This window comes from Pseudorasbora parva, chromosome 13 (genome assembly GCF_024679245.1).
Source record: "Pseudorasbora parva isolate DD20220531a chromosome 13, ASM2467924v1, whole genome shotgun sequence".
Lineage (NCBI taxonomy): Eukaryota > Metazoa > Chordata > Actinopteri > Cypriniformes > Gobionidae > Pseudorasbora > Pseudorasbora parva.
In genome coordinates, this window is record NC_090184.1 from 33,301,185 (window position 1) to 33,319,324 (window position 18,140).

At 43.1% G+C, this 18,140-nt stretch overlaps 1 protein-coding gene across 1 annotated transcript in view; it reads right to left on the minus strand.

The window, feature by feature from the left end:
• The window catches only part of LOC137038973 (zinc finger protein GLIS1), a 104,222-nt gene that overhangs the window by 45,017 nt on the left and 41,065 nt on the right, over positions 1-18,140 (minus strand). Inside the window, exon 4 of the mRNA XM_067414051.1 lies at positions 14,751-15,954. Coding sequence (XP_067270152.1) covers positions 14,751-15,954 — 1,204 coding nt within the window. The remainder of the gene's footprint in view (positions 1-14,750; positions 15,955-18,140) is intronic.

Below are 18,140 nucleotides of genomic sequence, written 5' to 3' on the forward strand. Positions count from 1 at the left end.
TGTACATGAAGTAATCAAATTAATGAATGAAGTCAAATAACTTGCCATCTTTCTGGACAAGAACATAAAATTTGACAGTCATATTAAGTACATCTGCAAGAAGGTTAAACCTAACCTAAAATGTTTTCGTATTATTAGAAGGGATTTGTCTTATCAAACTGCAAAACTATACATGCATGGAATGATACTTTCAGATTTATCATATTGCATTACGTCATGGTCACAAGCCTCCAAAACGAAATGGGGGGGGGGGGGGGGGTGCTGTTTAATGCATACTGAGCTTTTTACACTGTTAAAGACTTGGATTCCCATCCTAAACATAGACAAAGTTTCAAAAGCTTAGTTGGACCATGATGGAGTCTTTCTGTGTCAAAAATACTCCTTCCGGTTTCTCACAAGTTTTGGAGAGTTTTTTTCGAGTATGGGTCCGCTTGACGTCGATAGAGCGGAATGTCCTTGTATGTAAGTAAAACTGCTTCAAATGTCTATGTTGTTGGCTAACGTTGCGTGAGCATCGTAAACAACACGATCAGTAAACAACATGATCGTGTATAACGTTAGTTAATTTATCAATGGATTGCATTATTTTTTTTTGTATTTTGTATTTTGTATTTTTTTAAATTTTGTGTGTGTGTGGTGTAAAATGTATTTATTTATTTATATTATTTTTTATTATTATTATATATATAATTGTTTTGTTGTTGTTATTGTTTGCTTTGGTTTGTCTTGTTTTGTTGTTAATTGTACTTGTAATTGTTTTGTAACTATGTCTTGATTGTACATTAGGACCCCCTCGAAAACGAGATGGTACATCTCAAGGGGTTAATCCTATTAATAAATTTCAATGGAGCATGCAATCTATGGTGTGTGTTTAAATACATATGTTTAGCTGACCAATATAGGTGTCAGTTTGTTTATTTTGTTCTCACAAAGCATGCTTCGTCATTCAAATGCGCTAACGGTCACTCCATTGTTGTTCTATGTATAACGTTACACTAGTTTGACGTGCAAAATCGTTTTGCTTGCTACTGCTAAGGTTTAGTCGCATACAATAGTCCATAAACCGAATCATGTCCTCATAAACTGCGAGTAAAGACACACAAATGTTGACAGGCTACTAAATACAGTACATACCACAGAGACGGACGTCCTGCTGTTGTTGCTTCTCCTGTTCAATTTATTTCAGCCTCCGGATCTGATTCTGGATCATATATGTATTAGTTGAATCTGATTGATAGCCATGGTTTATTTAGGGTAGCGTTTTCTTCTCCACGCTTGAGGACGTCACCGCTTTGTTCGCATTCGTCATTCTTTAGCTCCGCCCACACGATACGCCTCCAGCCGCTCAGTTTTTTTCGGAAAGACTCGGTACAGCCTATATTTCTTTTATAAATATAATAAATGATAAATAATATATAATAAATTATATTTTATAAATATAAACAAACATGAGATTGACCCCCCCCCCCCCCCCCCCCCAAAGCCAACAGGCAATACAAATTATAGACCAGAAACCAATGAGATGGCATAACTGTAGGGTTTTAAAACAGCAATCTTTTTAGCTTTACAAATTTGTTGATTTTAATCATCTCAATGAATTATATTTCTGATGAATCATGTGTCACCTCTGTCTTCCGAAATGGTCAGTAAGCGTCATAGTTCACATAGGGCAAACACACTCTCAGTGGCGACTGTATTATCCCAAAGTGTAAGACATCTTTTGGTCAGTCTGCTTTTTCAGAAGAGGCCAAAACTCTGGGATGCTTTACCGGTTAATTTAGAACTAGAGACTAACGCCAGTGCTTTTTACAGAGCACTTAAACAATGGTTTAAATCAAAACAACAGTGCTCGCATGAATAGCCTTACACTGGGTAATTTTTTGATCATGTTGTCTTTGTTTTATAGTTTTTGTATGGAAATAATTTTGAATATATTGTATATTGTTCTTTCTTTCTTTTTTCTTTTATATTTATCTCTTTTTGTCATTTTATAGTATTTATTATTATTATTATTATTATTATTAGTAGTAGTAGTAGTAGTACTAGTAGTAGTACTAGTAGTAGTAGTAGTAGTATAATTATAATTTGTGTTAGCTTTATTCCTTTTTTGTATTATTATTATTACTATTTGTGGCAAGGGGGGCGTGGTTCAGCGAGGTCTGCAGCGGGAGAGAGAGCCGCGGGCCAAGCGGTAAGTGAGTGGGTTGGAAGCAGATTAATAACACCTGTCTCTCGTTCCAGTAATGAGCGCGGGGACGGTATAAGAGATCGGTGGAACCGGAGACCGAGGAGAGAGAGAGTCGGACTGTTGGTGCGAGAACACAGAGACTGAGTTTACCCGGAAGCCGGAAGTGCCGCGAACCGGAAGTTATTGTTGCTTATGAGTTTGACTGAGAACACAAGAAGAAGTGTGTTATTGACATTGAGAAAGAGAAAATAAAGATACGCATCAACAGTCCAGCCGACCCCTGTGTCCTCTTCCTTCCTTACTATATCGAACTTGTTACACTGGTGCCGAAACCCGGGAAGGAAGTAGGACCGCGCTGCCGCCATGACAACACCAACGCCCTCCGCCTCGCCGTTTGCGGACATCATCACCTCTCTCGCGGCCCTCCATCAGGAACAACACCAGTCCATGCTGGACCTGCGGGCGGACCAGGAGCGCCGCTTCGAGGCCATCGTCCGCGGCCAGCAAGAGGACCGCGAGAGGTTCCGGAGCTGGATCGACCGGGAGGTTCGCACCCAAGCCGCCGGGCTCGCCAGCGCACCGGTCCACGTGCCCCTACACAAGATGGGGCCACAGGACGATCCCGAGGCCTTCATAGACCTATTTCAGAAGGCCGCGGAGGCCTGCGGGTGGCCCCGGGCACAGTGGCCGGTGCGCCTCATTCCTCTGCTGACCGGAGAAGCCCAGGCGGCCGCCCAACAACTGCCGGTGGCGAACCTCCTGGAATATGAAGACCTGAAGAGGGCCATCATCCAGCGGGTCGGCCGGACCCCAGAGCAGCACCGCCAGAGGTTCCGCTCGCTGGAGTGGGGCGAGGCCGGCCGACCCTTCGCGATGGCCCAACAGCTCCGGGACGCGTGCCGCAAATGGCTATTGGCCGGTGGAAGCGACGTGGACCACATCGTCGATCTGGTGGTACTGGAGCAGTTTATCGCTCGGCTACCCAAGAAGACCGCCGAGTGGGTCCAGTGCCACCGGCCCACGTCGCTGACGACGGCCATCAACCTGGCGGAGGACCATCTGGTGGCGTGCCCGGGGGTCGGCGAGCCCCTACTAACCTCTCCCTCTCTCTCTCCCCCCTCTATCTCTCCCTCTCGCCCTGTCCCTCTCCCCAGGTCCCGTCCTCCAGGCCCTCCTCGCGTTCCCCCCGGAGGCCGGGGTGGGATGGGCCCAGGACCGTCCGGGAGTTTGCGGGCTACGCCCAGGGTGGCAGGGCCGCTGGGGGCGGGTGGCGACAATGGCTCCGGTTTCACACCCTCCCCGCGCTCCTTTTCCAACCCACTCCCCGCCGCAGGGGTGGCGGGTAAGCCTGGGCTGGCCTGCTGGCGGTGCGGTGATCCGGATCATTTTGTGGACCGATGTCCGAGGATGGACATCGGGACAATGATCCGGATCCCGGACGTCCAGCGGACCACCCCCGATCAAGCAGGAGAGTACCAAATTCCTGTAAGTATCAAGGGGGTTACATATCAGGCCTTGGTGGATTCAGGATGTAACCAAACCTCGATCCATCAAAGCCTGATGCAGCCTGGGGCATTGGATACAAGCCGCATGGTTAAGGTGCGGTGTGTGCACGGGGATGTGGTGGAATATCCGGTTGTCCCAGTCACGATACAGTTTAGGGGGAAAAAGCATAGTGTTGAGGTGGCGGTTAGTCCCCACCTCCGGCATCCGCTAATTCTGGGGACGAATTGGCCCGCCTTTTCGGCGTTATTGGGGTCGTTATGCGCGGATGCCGCTTGGGAAAACAAGGCTAGGAACGGGGCGGTGCGAGTGCAGGTTGGCGAGACTGATACGGGTCCCTTGGGAACAGCTTCAGAGGAACCGAGCGGGGTCGAGAGACTGATTCTCTCGGACCGCGATGATTTCCCTCTGGAGCAGTCTCAAGATGAGACTCTAAAACATGCTTTTCAACAGGTCCGCACTATCGCCGGTCAGTCCCTCCAACCCGCATTGCCCGTCACGTATCCTTATTTTGCCATAATTAAGGATAGGTTGTATCGAGTGACCCAAGACGCTCAGACAAAAGTGGATACAACCCAGTTGTTAGTACCAAAGAGCCGCCGGGAAATGCTTTTCCAGGCGGCTCACTCTAACCCGATGGCGGGCCACCTGGGACAGGCGGCCACGCTGAATCGTTTAATGACCCGATTTTTTTGGCCAGGCATTCATGACAATGTGCGCAGGTGGTGCGCGTCTTGTCCTGAATGTCAGTTGGTGAACCCACTGGCCGCCCCAAAAGCGCCATTGCGCCCCCTACCATTAATGCAGGTCCCCTTCGAGAGAATTGCGATGGACCTCATCGGGCCATTAGAGCGATCCGCACGCGGACATCGTTTTGCGCTAGTTATCGTGGACTACGCAACACGGTATCCGGAAGCAGTGGCTCTCCACAACATCTCTGCGAAGAGTGTTGCGGACGCACTGTTTCGTTTAATCTCCCGAGTGGGGATTCCGAAGGAAATCCTCACTGATCAAGGCACGGCGTTTATGTCACGCACGTTAAGCGAATTGTACGGATTATTGGGCATTAAATCCATTCGAACAAGCGTCTATCACCCACAAACAGACGGCTTGGTCGAACGGTTGAATCGCACTCTTAAATCCATGATCCGTAAATTCGTACAGGAAGACGCCAAAAATTGGGATCGGTGGTTAGAACCCCTCTTATTCGCTGTGCGAGAGGTCCCGCAAGCCTCCACGGGGTTTTCCCCCTTCGAGCTTCTCTACGGACGGCAGCCCCGGGGGGTGCTGGACGTCCTACGAGAAACTTGGGAGGAGGGGCCTTCTTTGGCCAAGAACGAAATTCAATATGTGCTGGACTTGCGAACAAAACTCCACACCTTGGGGCGGCTATCTAGGGAGAATTTGTTGCAAGCCCAGGACCGCCAAAGCCGGTCGTATAACAGGGGTACGAGACTACGCAAATTCACACCGGGAGAGAAAGTGCTCGTATTACTCCCTACATCGAGCTCTAAATTAATGTCGAAGTGGCAGGGGCCGTTTGAGGTCGCACGACAGGTTGGAGACCTCGATTATGAAGTGATACGGTCCGATAGGAACGGGGCACGTCAAATATACCACCTCAATCTCCTTAAGAAATGGAATGAGGTGGAATCAGTGTTGTTGGCGACGGTGATTGGGGGAGAGGATGATCTCGGGCCAGAGGCGAGCATCAAAGCACAATCGGTCGCGCTGGCCCCTGGGGGAGATCACCTCTCACCGTCCCAACTCACTGATCTATCAAAACTACAGGCGGAGTTCGCCGACGTGTTTTCGCCCCTACCGGGACGTACCAACTTAATTCAGCACCATATCGAGACCGAGCCGGGCGTGGTAGTTCGCAGCCGGCCGTATCGCTTACCTGAACACAAGAAAAAAGTAGTTCAGGAAGAATTAGGGGCAATGCTCGATATGGGAGTAATAGAGGAGTCCAACAGTGACTGGGCGAGCCCGATCGTTTTGGTCCCTAAGACCGACGGCTCGGTCAGGTTCTGTGTGGACTACCGCAAGGTGAACGCAGTGTCGAAATTCGACGCGTATCCAATGCCGCGGGTTGACGAGTTGCTTGATCGGCTGGGCACGGCTCGATTTTATTCGACATTGGACTTAACGAAGGGCTATTGGCAGATCCCCTTGTCTCCATTGTCCAAAGAAAAGACAGCTGTCACCACGCCGTTTGGATTACACCAATTCGTCACGCTTCCCTTCGGCTTGTTCGGGGCACCCGCTACCTTTCAGCGCCTCATGGACAGGATTTTGCGTCCCCATGCCGCATATGCTGCTGCCTACCTGGACGATATCGTGATTTACAGTCACGATTGGCAGCGGCATATGCAGCATGTCAGGGCGGTCTTGAGGTCGCTGAGGGGAGCGGGGCTCACGGCCAATCCGAAGAAGTGTGCAATTGGGCGGGTGGAGGTAAGATATCTGGGCTTCCACTTGGGTCATGGACAGGTGCGTCCCCAAATTGATAAGACCGCCGCAATTGCAACCTGTCCGAGACCCAAGACCAAAAAGGAGGTAAGGCAGTTCTTGGGGCTGGCGGGATATTATAGACGGTTTATACCAAATTATTCGGACCTCACCAGCCCTTTGACTGACCTTACTAGAAAGGGGCTACCAGATACGGTCCAATGGACGGAGCCGTGCCAGCAGGCCTTCACCCGAGTTAAGGCTGCTCCATGTGGCGGGCCGCTTTTACACTCCCCTGACTTTTCTCTCCCTTTTCTGTTGCAGACTGACGCGTCGGACAGGGGGCTGGGTGCAGTCCTGGCCCAGGAGGTGGAGGGGGGAGAGCGGCCGGTGCTGTACATCAGCCGCAAGCTCTCCAAGAGAGAGGCTAAGTACAGCACCATCGAAAAGGAGTGCCTTGCCATCAGGTGGGCCGTTCTCACCCTCCGCTACTACCTTCTGGGGCGGGAGTTCACCCTCTGTTCGGACCACGCTCCTCTCCAATGGCTCCACCGCATGAAGGATACCAACGCGCGGATCACCCGTTGGTATCTAGCTCTTCAGCCTTTTAAGTTCCAGGTGGTCCACAGGCCGGGTGCTCAGATGGCTGTGGCCGACTTCCTCTCCAGAAATGGGGGGGGGGGGGGGGGGGGGGGGGGGGGCTGCAGGCCGGACGGCTCCCCGGCCTGAGTCGGGCGGTGGGGGTATGTGGCAAGGGGGGCGTGGTTCAGCGAGGTCTGCAGCGGGAGAGAGAGCCGCGGGACAAGCGGTAAGTGAGTGGGTTGGAAGCAGATTAATAACACCTGTCTCTCGTTCCAGTAATGAGCGCGGGGACGGTATAAGAGATCGGTGGAACCGGAGACCGAGGAGAGAGAGAGTCGGACTGTTGGTGCGAGAACACAGAGACTTGCTTATGAGTTTGACTGAGAACACACGAAGAAGTGTGTTATTGACATTGAGAAAGAGAAAATAAAGATACGCATCAACAGTCCAGCCGACCCCTGTGTCCTCTTCCTTCCTTACTATATCGAACTTGTTACACTATTATATATATATATATATATATATATATATATATATATATATATATATATATATATATATATATATATATATATATATATATATAAAATCACTTTAGCATTGTTATTATTATTTTTTATTATTTTTTAACTCTATTTAAAAAAGCCTCCCGTGGACAGGTGTTGAAAATTAGCTAGTGTGCTAAAACACTTAAGCAAATGCATATGGTTCGTCCTATGTAATTATGTCCATGTCAAATAAATAAAATAAATAAAATAAAACATGTAAAATAATTAATCATCAAGCATTAAACAGCATATAAAACAAAACGGCCTAATGTTACAGAATGAAATGCTGAAACTAGGATGATGTATAGGACAGTGCTAGTTTTGGAAGTGTTGATGGACTCAATTTACTCCATCTGTTTTGATAATTTTTCTGAATCTGACACGTGACAAGTGACGCCATTTTATATGTATAGCATGTTTAGATATTCATACAACAAAATATTCAGGGGGCCCTGAAAGTTTTGTGAATATGATAAAAAATGCTGGCGCTGACTGGCAACTTTAAAAAGAAAAACCGCTAGCAGGGAACAACTTAAAAGATAAAATAAGCTCAAATGTGCAGAAACATTACTACTGACCGAGTGCCAAATATCTGTCTTTAACTAGCAAAACTTCACTTTACAACAGCTCAATATTTTCTTGGCACACTGTCTGCCAGATTTTTTTAATGTCACCTGGCTGGATCATGTTAAAACAACTGCTTTTCTGCACGTTTGTGCTGCAATGCTAATAAACAATTACAGGAAATACAGACAGAGGTTATATGGGGCTAAAAAAATAATACTGAAATCGAATAATAAAAGCAATGTGGCGCTAATATAAATGTAGGGAAAATAGGACAATAGTAATAAAAAAAAACAACTTGAGTGTTTCCACAACTTTGTGCAGTAAATAAAACAAATAAAAAAGTGCAGTAAATGTTCTCATATCTTACAAAGCTAAAATCAGGGAATAGTAAATTAAAGTTCAGTCAACAATCGACTTTTTTATGGAGATATTCCCGGGAGTAATTCTGACGAGGAGTACCTCCAAATATTAAGTTTATGGAGATCGTTTCAAATTACCTTTCACAAATCTACTGGAAAGTCCATTATAATATGACTAAAAGACAATTATTTTTCACCATAGTTAGGATGACAGGACTAAATTAAGCCTTTTAGCCTGTGTAGAAAGCCGTACATGTATATAGCAAAAGGACTATAGCACTCAAAAAGCCTGAGGAAATTTGGGCCATTAGCTGTGTTTGGTCCCCTCAGTGTATTAGTAGACGATACGCCCCACTTGCAGGGTTAAACCGATTAAGCACTTGGATTTGGGACAGATATGACACAATGTTAAAATAATGTGGCCATCAGTCTCACATTTCAGGGGTATAATTAAATGTCGGGAAATTACTTACTCAAAATATAGCATTCCAGACAAATTTAATTAGCACAAAACATGTATGGATATTTCACTCTTTGATACCTGGTTATGCGCATGTAAAGCCCTACATCCATGAGGTACATTGGCTGAGGTGATGCATCCCATAATACGAGCTTTAAAAAGTGTATTTAGCAGGAAAAAAAGCGCTACCAGATATTTGACAATGATTATGGGTTAAGTAGCTATTAAGAATGCTTAAGTGGCAGAATGTAAGACAGGAAGAGAGAGAAGAGGAGTAGTAACTGGATTGCATTACTATACAGAATGAGTGGAAACCTTTTAGGCTTGACAAGAACTTGGCCTGGCGTATTTGACAAGGAAAACAAGCACGATCCATCAATTCCCAGGCCTTTCATTCCATTGCCAAAACATCAGTCTCCTGACAAATCTCAGACATTTTATGCCAGCAGTTTCATCATGCTAATATATGTATCACATATGGTCTCTGTTGCTTAGCTATTAGTATGACGAAAAGACAATCGAGTCTCAGATTGGATCTGACAGCAAGCAAAAAAAAGAAAGAAGCGGATTTGTTGATCTTGAAATTAAAGATATAATTCAACCATAACTTTCATGTGATGAAACATTAGCAAGTTAAAGGTTGCAAATTATGAGCCGTAATTGTAAAAACGATTCTGACCGCGTGCATTCTTCTAAAGCACCATCTGGAAACTTGGATTCGGGTGAAATTTATGACTTTTCTGAAAACTCATATGAACAATGATTGTGCTGGAATCATTCACTCCACCTTCCCATTAAATACCCCAAACAGAACAACCTCCCCGAGCCACTGTTTAAAACCAATGTGCCTAGAATGCAAAGCTTTGGCAAATGGAGTGGAAACAGATAGGAAACAGTCCTTGAGCCATGCTGCTACAGTGCAGGTAACTGTCGCTACCTGCTAGCATAATGGGGTTTAGAGAGTTGGCAGTTGCTAAGTTAAATAGACAGGGCAGAAATGTCAGCAGCTCTTTCTAGTACATCCACATTAGTATCAACGCCACTTGCTGCCTTTGCTGGGGCAGAACCCAGACGGCTCGGGTTTCGCCGTGCATTCAGAGGAAAAAGTCAGCTCATGCTCAGGCCATGCGTTTTAATTAGCTAATGGCGTGAGCCGTTTCATCTCCAGCATCTGTGTTGATTGCTCACAAAAGCCTCCATTTACTCCAAACACGCCATTTTGGCAAAGGTCTGGGCCGTCTGCTGCTGGAGAATTCTGAACGCCCATCCAAAAATCAGTCTAATAAATCTTTATATATACGTTTGCAGGTTTCACACTAGCAAAGAGGGGGGAAAAGGAAATTCCATGATCTATGTTTTTTCCAGCAGGTTGTGTGAGCCAAATTTCCTTCAAGCAAAGGCTTGTATGTTCAAACGTTGAAATGAATGCACCATAAGGGTGGCTCTGCAATTATTTTGATGAGGTAACAAAAGGTGTGGTTTAGGAAGTAAATCCTAATATCTGTTAACATTACGAAATGTCATTTAAAAATAAATACATACTTTTTCGTGAGACAGATGTTCAATGACCAACTGTCTGGTGATGCTGACGACGACAGAGATGAGAAATGCAAAAAATAAAGGGTCAATTTGCTCAGAAATGTTTACTGCTTTAAGCCATAAAAACAAAATGAGCTGCGATTTAGTTATCTTAATATTTCATAAATGAAAAACATTAAATCAGGGATTGGCAACCTCAGAGGTGGGCAAAATACCATTAAAAGTAAAGTAATCATTTTTTATTAGATTTTAAAATAATTAGTAATGATTGATTATTATCATAAAAAAAAAAAATATATATATATATATATATATATATATATATATATATATATATATATATATATATATATATATATATATATATATATATATATATATATATATATATATATATATATTGAATATAGCATGAAAGGTCAACAAGTTTTTCAACCCCTGAGTAAACTAAATCATTGGTGAGGAAAATGAAAAGACATGACAAAAAAAAAATGCAAGAAAGAAATGATTTAACAAACAATCCTGTTGCAAAATACACTGACATATTTGCATCAGACATATGACTGAATGAATGTCAGCACAGATGATGCTGGAAACGCCAGAGTAGTAAAACCTAAAAGGGCAGAGGAATTAATACAGAGTGTTATTATGACTATGAGAACTCAGTGACCGTTTAGTACAGTAGTAAACACACACTAACCACATAAAATACAGAACAGAACACAGCCCATATACTAAACCTGTCACAGCAGGCATAAACTGCAGAAAATGGCAAGAAAACCTCATGTCGGCTGCAAGCACGCTAAACCAGAGCCAAGATATTAATGTAATAGGATTAAACCAAAACATTCAAGAGGAAATTCAATAAAGAAACAATCATCAATGTCCAACGATGAAGCATGGATCTGCTCATCAAACATGATCAACTGGATAAGCAACATGAGAAACAGAAGTATTATCAATAGATACGCTGTGATGAACATTTCACAAGCTGGGATAGGTGATCTGAAATGCAAAGTTGAATCCAGTACAGCACTGACGTATAAGAGCCCTGGGACAGTGTCGGGGCAGTGATCGCTGGATAAATTTTTAATATTAATGCAGACAAGGAGGGCAAAAATCCAATAAACTAAAACAACACTTGAATTAGGCATGAAACACAACAGGATATTGCTGTGAGATTATGTTGTTTCCTTTTAGATGCCTTCTGCTCTGCTGTCCGACTACCACAAAACAGCCCGCGGTGCTTTTTAATTGGAGGGGGTGAACCAAAAAGAGGCTCTCAAACTCCGCAGAGCGGTTTTAAGAGGTCTGCCGAGCTCAGTGCTTGCAGATGTAGCTGCGTTTTTACGTGCCGGAGCATAAAACCGCGTCCAGGTATGGCCGGTGACAAAGCAGAGTCAGAACCCCGTCCTATGTTTGTGATAATGACTTTTTCCTGCCAAGGCGCTGCATGATACAAATCAAATGCAGCACAGCTGGGAGAGAAGACAAAGCAAGGGAGAGAAAGAGAAAGAGAGAGAGAGAGGAATGAGGGAGTGTTGTGTTTGGATGCAGGGGAATCATGCCTTGTGCGCTCTCTGAGGAATCTGCAGTTGGAAAGATAATAAAGGGATTAGCTGGGTTTTCTGAAGCATTTGCTTCTAAATCAAAATGTCTCATCGGTTTCCTCTGCACAAATAGCTAGAATACCAAAATGTCTTTGTATATTGCACGAGGGCCACAAATTCAACATGTTTCAGACAAAAGCTGCTTCCGGTGGAGGTCACAGGAAGGCATCGTTTCGGAGGAAAAAATTAGAAGGCATCTGAATCTGAGCAGGCTCCACTAGGCATTATGTGTACATAATAAATACATTATTTACAAGGTACTGAATGAATCAAGATAGAACCACTCTGTTTGTGGGAGTCTGTACTTTAGCGGCAACTGCAAAATGACATGATATAATTTGCATTAGTATAAATATCATTAAATTCATTATTCATATATCATTAAATCACCAACACTTTAGTTATGAGTAATGCACAGTAATTAACATTCTAGTAACTACTATTACCTAACAAGAAACTCTCATTAACAAATTAGTATAACAGTGCTCAGTTGAATGTTGTAGTTAGCTATCAGTTAATCAATAACTACTATTTTTGTCACTACTACTAAGAACTACTATATACAGATTAATAATTAACATGAATAATGCATAATATATAACTGAGCACTATTACTTACTAATCCATTAATTGGAGTTTCTTGTTAGTTATTAGTACACTGTAAAAAATATTTCAAAAAAACATTTAACTGGTTGCCTTAATTTTGAGGTCATTGAAATTAAAAAATTGAGTTCATATAATGAACATTTTTGAGAATGGACAACCTTTATTCAAATATTTTAAAAAGATGTTGTAAGCATATTGAGTAATTGTGTTTTATTTGTGATGAATGACACCGTGAAACATGCCAAATTGTGCTTTTTTCATGATTTATCAAACGTTTTATGTGGTTCAGATACAATAATATTTAGAGTTTCTATTTATTAAACCAATTTCCTTCATTGTATTTCAATAAAATAAAAATTAAGGCAACCAGGTTGCTCACTTTTTTTAAGTTTAACCAAAAAAAAAAAGTGTAAAGTGTAGTGACTAGATTGTTTTTACATAACTCATTTTTTCCTGTGTAGTTATTCATTAATGACGGAATATTATTCTCCACAAGTGTTGACCATTTTTCTTTTCTCCTTTTTTCGCCTTTAGAAATCATTTAGCGATTCTAACAAAATAGAGACTAAACTTTGACAGAGATGACTCAGTGAGAGACCCTCACTACATTCAGAAACAATGTCCAGCCATTTTAAAACAATACATGGGTTTGTTCCTATCTTAGCATCTGCTTAGTATCGATCTGAATAAAATGAGTGTTTGTTTGTTCCAACAGGCTGTGACACCGGGGCTGGTCTTGCCACATACTCCGGGCAGAGTAAGAACAGAACCCTTAAATCACTTTTGTATAAGCAGTTCAGAAAAAGAGAGATCATTAGATTATGATATACATAAAAAACAATAATGCATAAACAGCAAATGCAACAAGTCATGAACATTTCAAAAAATACCAAGTTTATGCCGCAGAGTGCGCAGCAATGCCATAAAATATAATCGCACGTTTTAGAAGGAATTTACATGATCTAATTACATCTGTCAGTCCAGCTGCTGTGAGCTCAGAGTAAACCAACGTCCTCTGGAGAATAAACAAAACTTGTCATTAATAACCTCAACGGAACTACTTAATGCTAGCTAATATAAATGTTACCCTTGTAACATACTCCACATATTAGCCTACAGCTGTCTCCGATTGACACGGCTAAACAGATCATTTGGATACAAAAAAGTATCCTGGGATTTAGAGGAATAGACAGACTTTAAAGTAAGTCGTTTATGTATCTGTAAAATAAAAGCAATTTTGGACAGTCTTGTATATGAAACAGAATATATCTGACAAGAAATCCAACATTCTCCGATTGAGCAACAGAGGGGAATTTCGCTGGTCATCTCCTCTGCGGCTCCGCTCTTACAGACTACTACACTTTTCCAAGTGTTTAGTTTGGACAAAGAGCCAATTCGCTTAATACTTGTGGGATGGCTAAATGTTTAAACCTCCTATTTAAAGGGATCAAGTGCACGCATTATTTGGTTATGTTACACAGATGTGTCGTTTTTTTTTTTAATGATCTCAATCCTTTAAAAAAAATAAAAAAATTGAAAAAGAGAGAGAGAGAGAGAGAGAGAGATCTTAAGAAAACAAACAGAGTTTCACCCTACACAAATTGTGGACTAATTGTGTATTTGGACTTGCGCATTGGTGGGGCTGGAGCCATTTTTCCACTTGAGCTGAGAATGTTAGAAAAGGCACTTTGACATTGATTAGTGTGTTGACTTGTGGAATCGTAGAGTTTTACCTGGATGTCTTGGGTTTCACCACAACACTATTTATACAGCTAGACTACAGGTCCAATTAAATACCCAAACCCGTCAGTGGAAAAGTTAGCTGCGCTTTCAGTTGAAATCATAACTTCTCATGCCATGTGATATGGTTGTGAAAAAAAAGATGCTGAGGAAAATAGGCATAGGTGGTCCCTTGAAAGCTGTTACAAAAAATTAAGCTTGGAGAGCACTTCCAAATCTATTTCTCAAATAAAACTGACATAAAATAAAAAAATGGATTTGTGAAACACTTTTGTGGGGCCTTTAGAGAGAGATATGATTTAATAAAGCTTAATGAAAGAATTATTTGTCCTCTGTTGATAATACATACTTAAAAACCTATTTTAAAACTGACCTTCTCAATTAAAAATAATTATACTGGCATTAGGTTTCACGAACTTTCCACTCAAATTAAAGTCAATGAAGATTCCAACTAAAACAATTCAGTCCAAAATACTGCTTATGCCTTTTCAAGGCCATTTCAACTGCCAGTTATAATCGCCTCTATGAATTTCATTATGGGAAACTGCTGAAAATTGTGCACTTTTGACAGCCAGTAAAAAAACTGTGGACACTCACCATGCATTTGTTAGGTTTCTCTCCAGAGTGAACCCTCATGTGGATGAGCAACTTGTAGCGGGCGTTGAAGGGTTTGTAGCGACGGACACATCCGGCCCAAAAGCATGTGAAGTCCTCACCCTTTCGCTGGTCGATGTGCACCTTCTCGATATGCCTAACCAGTTCCTCCTGCTGCTCATACGCCGCGCTGCAGTCAATCCAGCGGCATACCTGCTTATCGGTAAATACGTCCTCCCTGTCGCTCACCTGCTGTTCAACCAGGCCTGGGGGTTTGGGTTGTGCCAGCAGGCCAGAGGGTGGAGACTGCTGCTGGCTCTGAAGATGCAGTAGAGCTCCTGGGCCGGAGCCCATGTACTGGTGCAGGTGGTAGGGAGGGGGCATGGGTGGCCGTGGGGGGCCTGTTTGGTGGTGGTGGTGATGGTGGGAATGCCCAACGCAGTGGCTTCCACGGCTCGTCAGATGGTGATAGTGATGCTGAAAGAGCTCCTCCTCACTTGGAGAGAAATCATCCACCGGTTCCTGTTTCAGCGTACAGCTGTCCAGCAGAGCACCGGGCTGTATGAGAAGTCCAAGCCCATTGCCGTTAACCACACCGGGCCCCGGCTGCATGGAGGCTACGTCCTCACAATGCTCCACTGATGACACTGAGGAGGATGATGACGAGGAGGACAGGGGTAGGAGGCAGGACGAGGTGGAAGGTGACGGCAGCTGAGGACTGGGTGCGGGGAGAGGCTTGTGGGAGAACGTGGTGGCGGTAGGCGACGACGAATTGGTGCGCAGGCCGTTAACGCAGGACATCTGGGAGGAGCAGATGTTGGCGGCAATATCGATTCCCTCTGAGGCTGACTGGGAGGCCACCAAGAGGCAGCGTCTCTTCAGTCCGCTCGCGTTCGGCCTTGCTGAGTGACGCGAGCTCGGGGACAAAGCCAGCAGGGAGGAGCCATCTTCATTATTAAATGGATACACAGTCACCGCCATCGCTGACAATGACAGAACAGTTGCTAAGTTACTGTCGTCGCCGCCACCACCGCTGTTCGGACGGTCCAATTCCCTGCGACCTGCTCCCATCCCTCCCGAAAAGTCGCTCAGGGCCGACCCCAGCTTGTAGCCCTCCTGTTTGATGGGGTACGATGGCAAAGCATGACACCCATTGACGCCACCGGACAGAGACGATGAGCTGAGCTCCGTCTGAAAGCCAGCAGACCTGCGGGAGAATGAAACACACCCAGAGGAATATGAGGAGTGTTTAGGCAGAACGGAGCAGGAAGAATATGCACACTATTAGCGGCCCAGCCTGTTGAAAGATAAAGGCCAGGGTTTCTAAAACTGCTGCCAACTCTGCACTGTCAGACACCACGGACACAGACAAGCTCTGTGCTCCAGTCCTGGCAAGCCTGAACTCTCAAACATCTCTGTTAACACTGACAATGTTTGACCAAAAGGGGTGTGATCGGAGATTCATTTTACAAACTCTTAGGTCTTTTTAGGTTAAAATGTTTGGTTTGTGCTGATCAGAAGCTACTTTTTATGTTCTCCTCTCTCACAGGAAACAGCCGTTGGATGGGTTTCCACTGCGGTGTACTTTAAACACCGGTTAGATCCACCGCAAATGCTCCTGAGCAATTCCATGAATAAATGAAGCAGGAAATTTGGCCTGAATTATAGTTATGAATGGGTATTTAAAAATAAGAAAAGAGAGAGATCAATACAGGCAGGCTGTCATGCTGGGCATATGACAGGCTTTGATGACACAATAGGGGTTAACTGAAGCCTACATGTGGGCTAAATAGAAGTCACCTGGTTTTGGAGGTATAATAGTGGGCCTCTAAATGCTCTGTGTTTACAATACTCCCCATTATAGTGGGAATCTTTGCCCCCCTTGAATGGGGGTCAAATTTCCCAGTGCGTCGCTGTGATCTTCCACATAATAATTCCTGTCAGTTTGCTCATTATGGATTTGTGTGCAAAGCTCTGGAATGATGTGAGAAGGGCCCTCTGTCCCAGCAGCCTATGAAGGATTTTTGTCTAAGTCCCCTTTTCACTTGGTGCAGGAAACCGCTAATACTAGCGCACTGGCTGAACTGAAGCCTCAAGTTTGTCATGAGTCGCTCCATTCAGGCTCACCACTTCCTGTTTGGCAGGCGCAGCGACATTCAACGACAATATTGGGAGAGTTGGATGCCGTGTTTGAGTGAAAGCACTTTGGAAAGCATCCCTCACTGAAACGATGGGTTTCAACTGTACTGCGGCTACACAGAAGTCAACAGAAAACCGTCGACAGTCTCTTTTCCTAGCCGTTTAAAAAACGAACGCAGCCAAGAAGCGGCATCAGCACTGCAATGTTTGACGGGCTTGTTTGACTTGTTCCACACTGCATTTAGTCTCGATAAAACAACCTACATTATTTGACTTACAGATACGTTTACATTCTTAATGTAATTAGCATCACTATAAAATTGTAGAGACTCTTAAACGCTTTACATACTTTACTACATTTACCAGATCCTAGTATACAACTTTATATTTTGAATAGTGTGTTTAATGGGTGTCTTTTTCTGTCTTACAATCACTTGTAATGATATTCATAGACAAAAAGCAAAAGAATACCTTTTTTTTTTAATTCCTTTTTATTTTGTAAACTAGATATTGTATTGGCTTCACTTTGTTTAAAACAAACAAACAAACAAACAAAAAACACTACACTCCAAAAGGTCAGGGCTGGTCAGATTTGTTTTATGCTTCTGAAAGAATAAATTTTCTTGGTGCTCAAGAAAAAACGTTTTTTTTTTTTTTAAATAAATAACAAATATATTTATGTTTTTTACATTCCTATATTTTTTAATATACAACTTGATTATTTGTCTATGTCATTTTGTATGTTTACATTTTTTTTAAATAAAAAATACATTTGTGCTGCTGAATTTTTTTGTGGAAAACGTTTTGAAGAATAAAAATCTCAAAAGATCATTTACTATTTGAAATAGAAAAATTTTGTAAAATTATAAATGTCTTTACTGTCACTTTTGTACAATTTAACAGCATTACTTATTAAAAAAACTGACCCCAAACATTTTAATGGTAGTGTAGGTGGAAGGCGGAGCATTGCTATCACTGGATGTGATGTCACAAACTGGCAATGCTTCACTCATGAATATTAATGATGTTATGCAAAACAAATTTCTATGATCTTTCACTGTTTTAACATATAAACAGTCAGTGTAATGGAGATCAGATCTTAAGGGGATTATTTGCTAATTTACGAGTCAAAACTGCAAAGTAAATAACATCATACTTTAAAATGTTCAAAATTAAATTAAAGGGATAGTTCACCCAAAAATTCAAAATCATTTACTCACCCTCAAACCTGTATGATTTTCTTTGATCTGTTGA